Raw genomic sequence first — 9,402 nt, 5'->3', positions numbered from 1 at the left:
AGAATGACACAGTTAATTGGGCGGTGTATAAACAATAGAATTCTGCCTCGATCACTGAAGCCTATCATCACAAGGCTCGTGATGCATATCCCTCAAAAACCTTTTAACTGGAGCTCTGGTCATTTTACACGTGCAATTTGGTGTCTGTCTGTCTGTCTGAGATACATTCGGTCGTTACTTATGCAATCTCAATCAAACCTGACAGGATTCAAGGTCACATGATGGAGGTTGCAGCGATTTCATTTGCCGACAGGGGGGGGGGGGGGTATGGGAGGGATTTCTGTCTTGAGTGAAATCCATGTTAAGGTGTATATCCATGTTAAAATAAATAATTGTGGCATTTTCCCAAGGCCGCTTCTAATAACAAAAAGTAAAACTAGAGCGCATACCTCCATCAGGCTCTTCAGTTTGTTTTGTATCGCATTGATAGGCCGGATCTGGATTCAGACCTGAACCAAAATCTTACCGGCTTGTTCTTGTCACCTAACCAACTCATCCCCCAAGTTTCGTCCAAATCCATCCACAACTTTTTTGTCCCCCGTCGCACCACGTAGCGAAAGGGGGACTATGGTTTTCCCCTCCGCCCGTGTGTGCGTCCGTCCGTGTTTGCGTGCGTCCGTGCGTGCAGACGTGCGTACGTTAGCGAAGGACCGAATTATAATTTGGTGTGTGGGTGCAACCCACGTCAAAATCCAAGATGGCCACTGCCATGTATGTCTGAACCTTGTGATTGGAATATCTTGAAAAATAAGCGAAGTACCAACTTCTAATCTGGTGTGTGGGTGTATCTAGGCACAAGGAAGAACGCTATTGCAAATTGGGTCGCCACGTCAAAATCCAAGATGGCCGCCACCATATATATGTCTGAACCTTGTGAGCGAAATATCTTGAAATATAAACGAACTACTTATTTCTAATCTGGTGTGTGGGTATATATACGCATAAGGAAGAACGCTATTGAAAATTGGGTTGCCATGTCATAATCGAAGATGGCCACCTTGCATCTTCCACTTTGTCAACTCACATCACTTCACCGACAGGGGGCCTAGGCGTAAGGCTTGTTAAATATTATGTTATATGTCGTTTTTCGCCCGATCTCTCAGTGGTGGAAATCACTTAAAAATTAAATAACTATCGTATCTGAAGCCATATTCAGATCTTCACCAAAATCAAATCGATTCGTCCTTGTTACACACCTAACCTGACCACCAAGTTTCGTCCAAATCCATCCACAAAATTTTGAGGTATCTTGTTCACAGACAGACAGACAGACAGACAGACAGACAAAACCTCCATCCACCTTCGGTGGCGGAGGTAACAACACTATGATAATAGCACAATATGAATCTTAATACAAATCAATACTAATAATATCCACCCTCCCCAAGGGGTTTTTCCTCCTTGGACAAACGCCATGTTAACGTGTATAAATAGCATATCAAGGTATTTTGTGGGGCACCCGGAAGTAAATAATATTATAAACTATCAGCACGTATGGTTATCTTTTTAAGCATTCGCTACTGCTGTTTAACACTAAACTGAAAGGGAGGAAAACCAACATTCTTGAGGCATTGTATGCTTACCGCGGCCGTCACAGACTAATGGAACCGAGCCTCGATCTACTGCAATCTATATACCCAAGAGGGGATAATAACACGACTCTTCCAGGAGCTGGTGTACTCGTTACAAGAAAAGTCTCGTTTTTGAATTCACAACGAATGATTGCAGGGTCATTGAACCCACGTGATGAATTGTTCTAACATAGCTCATTGATGATGTTCTTACTTTAGAGTAATTACCTCCACCACCAAGAGGTGGATGGAGGTTACGTTTTCACCCCTGTCTGTTTGTGAACGGATTCAGCCGAAATTTGGTGGAGATGTTGGGTATGTGACAAGAACAAAATGATTAGATTTTGGTGAAGATCCGGATCTGGATCAGAGAATTTTAAATTGATTGTTCAGCATTTAGAGAAAGGGCAAAAAAACAATATATAATATAGCACGATATCTCAAAACGTTGTGGACGGATTCGGAGGAAACTTGGTGGACAGGTTGGGTGTGTTACAAGGAAGAATGGATTCAATTTTCGTGACGATTTGAAACTGGATCCGGATCAGAAATTTTTTGTAAATGATTCTTGACCATTGAGTGATAGAGCTAAAACTGACAAAATAGCATGATATTTCAAAAAGTTGTGGACGACCTCTGCCAAAACTTGCTGGGTGAGTTGGGTAAGTGACAAGAACAAGCCGATTAGATGTTGATTAAAGTCGGGATCCAGATCTGGCCTATCAGTGGGATAAAAAACGTAAACTGTTCAGTCTGACAGATGTATGCTCCCTACTGCATCACAACACCTACGGTCATCCATTCCCCTCTGAGAATATGCTCAGAGCACCCACAGCCCATCGGTAGTGTTTCTGAGGCTCAAAACCTACCCTAAATAGTTTGCTGTTGCATCACAAGGGGCTTTCAAAGCAGCCCTAAAGCAAGATAGAAATTTCAAACTTGCCTAATGTATCGGCGCACAATGGCCTTCTCTTTTCAAAAGAGACTGTGAAAGCTTCAATGTCCACAAGCAAATGCAAACAAACAGGGTGGTCAGCTTAATCCCCCCTTCGAAAGGATGGCTTACTTGATGCAATGCTGCGCGAAGCACCAGGGTGACAGTTTATAGCTGGGCTGAGATTACAACCCAGGCCAGACAGCTAGCTCAGAGTCGTGCAGACTACTTCTGAGCTACCCTGTCTGTGTTTGTCGTGTCAGTTATATTTTAAAAGAAATAAGATGAAAATGCAACTTGTCCCTGTCCCGTTCCTGTATTTTGTCCTGTGCGTTAAACGTTAAAACGTTAAAACGTTATGTCATGTCCTGTGCTGCCAAAATGAAGGAAAAGTCCTCCTGAAAACTTGCTGGTGGATATCAAAGATTCAACGGTGTGGAGTCTGTGGGCTGGATCCTCGGCCAAGTAAATCCTGCTTCCAGATGTTGTTTGTTCGTAGAATCATTCCGCAATTGTGGACGAGTGTGACGCAAAGCAACAACACATGTTGGGGTTAAAATTTGTCCAATACATTTAATCTGCCGAAGGAAAAGGGCAAAAAAAGTTTATTTGTCCGAGTTTAAAATAGCGAATCAAAAGCATCAGAATTTCATCAATCAAACGATTGATCAATATTTATTACAGTGCTTTTGGAAGTGGAGGTAGGAAGAATAAACGTGAAGAAAAAGCCAAAGTTAAAACAAAAGATGAACTTTTAACAGGGATTTAAAAACCACAAATAGGACCGCGGGTCCTGAAGCTCACCTGGATCAGGAGCAACAGTCACTCAAACCCCCCATAGACTCCTTCACAACCTGATATTTTTAATGCCGTGAACAAACTTTGGGACATCATGAGCGATGAAGGTTGTGGTCAAGTTTCATTTAAATTATGTGTGTAGTTTCGGAGAAAAGAGCAAATACCTATTTTTTTTTTGGAGGGGGGGGGGGGGGGGTGAAAAACACCACTAGTTCCCTTAATGAGTGCAGATTTTGATGCGGCCAATACACCGTCATTAGGCATCAATTATGAAACTTGTTGCCAAGTTTCATCGAAATTGTGTGTGTAGTTTCTGAGAAGAGAGCAAATACCTATTTTTTTGGGGGGGGGGGGGTCAAACCCTCTCCCCTCCCACATAAAGCTCTTTAATGAGCACAGATTTTGATGCGGTCAATACATCTTCGTCAGGCATCAGATATGAAGCTTGCGGCTAAGTTTCATCAAAATTGGATGTGTAGTATCTGAGAACAGAGCAAATACCTTTTTTATGGGGGGCGGGGGGGGGTGGAGTCAAACCCCCCTTCTTCCCCCATAAAGCCCTTTGATGAGCGCATATTTTGATGCGGTCAATACACCGTCATTAGGCATCAAATATGAAGCTTGTGGCCAAGTTTCATCAAAATTGTGTGTGTAGTATCTGAGAAGAGAGCAAATACCTTTTTATGGAGGGGGGGGGGGGGGTGGAGTCAAACCCCCCTTCTTCCCCCATAAAGCCCTTTGATGAGCACAGATTTTGATGCAGTCAATACATCTCCGTCAGGCATCAGATATGAAGCTTGTGGCTAAGTTTCATCAAAATTGTGTGTGTAGTTTCTGAGGAGAGAGCAAATACCTGTTTGTGGGGTGGGAGGGGGGTTGGGGGGAGGCGGAGGATGGGGGGGGGGGGGAGAGTCAAACCCCCCTCGCTCCCCCATAAAGCCCTTTGATGAGCACAGATTTTGATGCGGTCAATACACCCTCGTTAGGCATCAAATAGTAAGCTTGTTTCCAAGTTTCATCGAAATTGTGTGTTTGGTCAAGCAAGAATGACGAAAGTGTTTACGGACTCACTGACTGACTGACTGACTTACCTAAGGACACTGCTCGATTGCATAGGCTCACCGGACAAAAGTCCAGGTGAGCTAAAAATGATGAAGCTGTGCATATTTAAAATGATGAAGCTGCTGTGCAAATTTTAAATGATGAAGCTGCTGTGCAAATTTTAAATGATGAAGCTGCTGTGCAAATTTTAAATGATGAAGCTGTGCATATTTAAAATGATGAAGCTGCTGTGCAAATTTTAAATGATGAAGCTGCTGTGCAAATTGTTAATGATGAAGCTGTGCAAATTTTTAATGATGAAGCTGCAAATTTTAAAACGCAGAGAGATCCATAGTTAAGGAGCTTAATATAAAGAATGTTTGTTGGCCAGAAATCTTCATCCTCCATTGAGGATTACCAATACTGTATATTAAAATCTTTAACCCTGGTATACTTTGACACAGTGGAGTGGTGTAAGGATTGATGGATTAGCAAGATAGCCGAGTCCTGATAGGTATGCAAACACACCTCTGAGATGTTTAACCTGGGTTTGAATCCCGGCCCAGATATAAACCGTTATCCTGGCATCAGTTGCCCATCAGATGGACGTTAAACTTGGTGTCACATCTGGAGCATTAATTGGTGGTAATTAAAGATCCGTTGCTCTCCTTCCCTTAGGGTGGAGTTGCATTTTCTGCGGCATCATGTGTTACAAAATTGCTGTACCTTCCACCGACTATCCGAGATGGGAGTGGGTATCCATCCAGGATTCTGTCTAAACATGAAACGTTCTCACTAGTGATATGCTCAGAGATCCATAAAGAGTACGAACCTCGATTGACCCGGAAAAATCCATCACAAGTTAACAATCTTATACTTTAGGTGAACTTGTATTTTGAGGTTTACAATTAGGATCAGCATGACCCCAATTAATGTACAAGGGTGTTTTTATCTTTGCAGTGGTCTTGGGGGAGGGGGGGAAGGTGGTCGGAAGGTGTGTGTGTGTGTGTGTGTGTGTGTGTGTGTGTGTGTGTGTGTGTGTGTGTGTGTGTGTGTGTGTGTCTACCTATGTGTGTATTGTTTCTATGTATATATGAATGTATGTGTATGTATGTATATAGGTATGTGTGTGTATGTATATATGAATGTATGTGTGTGTATGTATATATGTATGTGTGTGTATGTATGTATGTATGAATGTATGTGTGTATGTATGTATATATGTATGTGTGTATTGTGTGTATGTATATATGAATGTATGTGTATATGTATGTATATATGTATGTGTGTGTGTATGTATATATGAATGTATGTGTGGATATATGTATATATGTATGTGTGTATTGTATGTATGTATATATGAATGTATGTGTGTATGTATGTATATATGTATGTGTGTATGTATATATGAATGTATGTGTGTATGTATGTATATATGTATGTGTGTGTGTGTGTGTGTGTATGTGTGTGTGTGTGTGTGTGAGAGTGTGTATGTGTGTATGTATGTATGTATATATGTGTGTGTGTCTATGTGTGTGTGTGTGTGTGTGTGTATGTATATATGTGTGTGTGTCTATGTGTGTGTGTGTGTGTGTGTGTGTATTTATGTATGTATGTATGTATGTATGTATGAATATATGTATGTGTGTATGTATTTATGTGTGTATGTTTGTATGTGTGTGTGTGTGTGTGTGTGTGTGTGTGTGTGTGTGTGTGTGTGTGTGTGTGTGTGTGTGTGTGTGTGTACCTGCATGTGACTATTCATGCATAAATTTGAAGAAACAAATGGGGAAAATGCCAGATTTTTATCTCTTGTCTTTTTCAGTTTTCCTCTGCGTAAACGCTTGGTAGCCGAAAGTTTCGGCATGATGGGCCTAGAGCCTTCCCTGTGATTCCTCATTTCCTCGTCTGTGCATGCTTATTTTCAGTTTACAATGGGCTTTCCATGGACACGAAGCAAGTCTATCCTCCGCTTTGTGTGCAAATCTAACCCCCCCCCCCCACCCCCCCACTTACTCAGGCCAGGTCGGAAGTACTGACAGTGTGTAATAAATTGTATTCACTGGGATAAAGGTTAGAGTGTGGTGCAAATGAAGAAAATTATATCTGAAAAAAGAAAGAGACAGGAGGATGGTTGAATTGAGAAAGGATGTTAGGTGAGTGCAAAAGGAGTGGGGAGAGAAGGCATACACACTTGGGAAGAGATAGGGAGGGGAAAGAGGAGGGAAGGGGACAGGCATGATAGAGAGCATATGGCATGGTCGAGCGGATCCAGGCTGTGTGAAAGTTAGAGATTAGCGTACGTAATAAATAAAGACCGCGAAAGTATTTTAGACCTGTGCTGCAGCACTGAACCTTGTAATGCTGATTGCAGAAGCTAACTTGATTACGTCAATTTCCCAATTAGGTTTAGTTACACATGACCTTAACCTGGAACTTTCCACCATCTGCAGGTTAGTCTTGTGACGACAATATTGTGAATGATCTATGTTTGTTTGTCGTGTGTTTTTTTTTCTTTTACAGCCGGTTTGCAGCGCTACTCAAACTCTTCGCCAAATTACTGTGACCGCAAGGACTTGGTCTTCAGCCTCGGTGGCACCAATGGTCACTTTGCAGGTCTTCCAAGCATTCCTTCTGGAAACTACTACACACAGCAGGCGTGCCCGGACATCAAGCCGTGTCTCATGTGAAGCTCTGCTCATGGAGGCACGTGGAGAGAGCAGACATGTAAACCTACTTTTGCCATCAAAGATCCAGCAGCACCAAAGGGTCTTTATGTCCCTATTTTAAATCGTCTTGAACCTGGAACTTGGAGCATGCGCTCTTGTTATACACCTGACACCAAGGAAAAGGCAAAAAGTGAGGAATATATATATATTCTGACCAGGTGTTTCAATGTTATCATTAATTATTATAACGATTATTGTTTTTCATTGCACCTCAGGACATTAGAAACAACTTCCAAAGAGCAGTCATGATGTAACAGTACACTAAGCACCTACGGAGTCCGTTCCTCTTCTTATTGCTGTATTCACTCTAAGAGTCTGCAGTGATTACCAAATAAATAGTTTTATTGTTGAAATATGTTTTCATAGGTTTTACGACAGAACAATAAAAGTGATGATTCATTGGCAAGTAGGAAATCTGCTTGCAGCAATTTTAATATGTTTTGTGTAATATGTAAAAAAGGCTTAAATGCTGTGATTTGGTTGCAGAGGTAAAGCCACAGAAAGAGATGTCACAATGAAGGCAGGTGAGTGGGGTGGGGGAAGGTGGGGGAAGGGGGTTGGCGACTAAGACAGAACATAGAAGAGGGGGTGATGGTTTGTGTGGCAGAAAAATAGAAAAGTACATGGTTGATGGCAGTTGAGGTTATCAAAGAAGTACTTTTGATGAACATTTCAAATGAGCAACTAGAAACTGCCTCATATATATATATATATATACACATACATATACAGGGTGGCCCAAAAGTCAGGAGCCAGGTAGGATTTGGGTGGACAGAACCACCTTTAGAGGCCATTTTTCCCCACAGAGTGGGGGTTGGCCTTTTTCAGGCACCATGGTCCCATTTTTGAAGCAATTTTCTATGGCCAGATGCCCTTCCTGCCACCAACCCTTAGTCACCTCTTGCAACACACAGGGAATTACCAGTGAACTGGTACTCAATTTGCCGACCTTGGAAGGCATGACAGGCTGAGCCAACCCCCCTGGCATTAATTCAGCGATCAACCAGGATTCGAACCCAGGATCCTAGGATCCCAAGCCAGCACCCTAACCGCTAAGCCAACACCAGGCTATGATTTTGGCGGATGAACTACAATAATTAATTTTTATCTCTTACATTATTTTACACATATATAATTACATAAATTAATTTCCCCCTTCTTTCTTTCCAGATAAGTGATGACAGCAAAATAAACAAAAGATGAGATTGGTGTGGCTTATTTTAATGAGTGGAAGACCAGGCTCTTGAAAACCCATAAATTTCTGCCGAATTCAATGAAAAATACTCAGAGAGAACTACAATTACTCAGGGAGCTGTTAGGAAAATTATTACCTGATTCAAAGAAATGGGAGGTTGTTCGAGACCGTCCTCGTACATCATGTGCCATCATATCCAAAATCACGTGCCAATATTAATTTAAAAGTGCCTGCAAGTTAATTGCCAACGATTGAACATTTACTGTTATTTTAGTGCTGCGACTCAGAAGCAAAAACTCAGTCGGATCCAACTCAGTAATTTTGGCAAAAGTTTGCCGGGTCACGGAACTCGGATAGCAATGGGATTTTGTTTTATTAGCTTTTTTATTTTATTACATGATCGAGGCTTGTGCAAGACCTATAATCAAGAGTATCTAAATCGATCACATGGGGAACGCATGGACCTCGATCTAAGCTGCATTGACAGGTACAGGTGGCCACAGCACTGCTCGTATTACAATACAGCGATGTCCTATGCAGGAAGTGATCGCGATTATTTAGTTGCTTGATAGTTCAAAGTTTATTTCCATTCCTTTCGTCCTATAATCCATACACAAAACGAGCCAAATTTCTCTATCATGCTTCATGTTAAGGGATTTTTGCTGTCGTACAATGCAATGCAATATAATGATCGTGTTGGAAAGGTAACTAGAACGGCACACGGTGAAGTGCATACCTCCGCCAGGCTGATTAGTTTACGTTTTGTATCCCACCTATAGGCCGGATCTGTACCTGAACCAAAATCTAACCAGCTCGTTATTGTCAACGACGCAACTCATCCACCAAGTTTTGTCATAATCCATCCACAACTTTTTGAGATATCATGCTATATAGAGTTTTTGGCCCTATCTCTCAATGGTGAAGAAAATTTTTTATTTATAGTATCCAGATCAGGATCAGGATCCTCAATAAATTCCAATCAATTTGTTCTTGTCACATACTCAAGCTGTCCACACTGTCCCCAACCTTTTGAGAAATCTTGCTCACAAACTGATTTTAAAAACAAAGACAAGCGGGGTGAATACATAACCTCCGCCACCAACGAATAACCAATTTACTTCTTTGGAAAGCTAA

General features: G+C 41.7%; 1 protein-coding gene across 2 annotated transcripts in view; it reads left to right on the top strand.

Annotated features, from left to right (window-relative positions):
- The window catches only part of LOC137416355 (forkhead box protein F1-A), a 79,083-nt gene extending 71,577 nt beyond the window's left edge, over positions 1-7,506 (top strand). The window contains exon 2 of one of the 2 annotated variants that reach the window (XM_068101902.2): positions 6,868-7,506. In XM_068101902.2, the coding sequence (XP_067958003.1) occupies positions 6,868-7,034 (167 nt within the window). In that variant the 3' untranslated portion in view covers positions 7,035-7,506. The remainder of the gene's footprint in view (positions 1-6,867) is intronic. The other variant, XM_068101903.2, reaches the window with a different exon arrangement.
- Positions 7,507-9,402: the final 1,896 nt, after the last annotated feature.

Source organism: Myxine glutinosa, chromosome 9 (assembly GCF_964187855.1).
Source record: "Myxine glutinosa chromosome 9, kmMyxGlut1.1, whole genome shotgun sequence".
Classification (NCBI taxonomy): domain Eukaryota; kingdom Metazoa; phylum Chordata; class Myxini; order Myxiniformes; family Myxinidae; genus Myxine; species Myxine glutinosa.
Note: the sequence above shows the minus strand (reverse complement) of the source record. Positions and strands in the feature narration are given on the sequence as shown.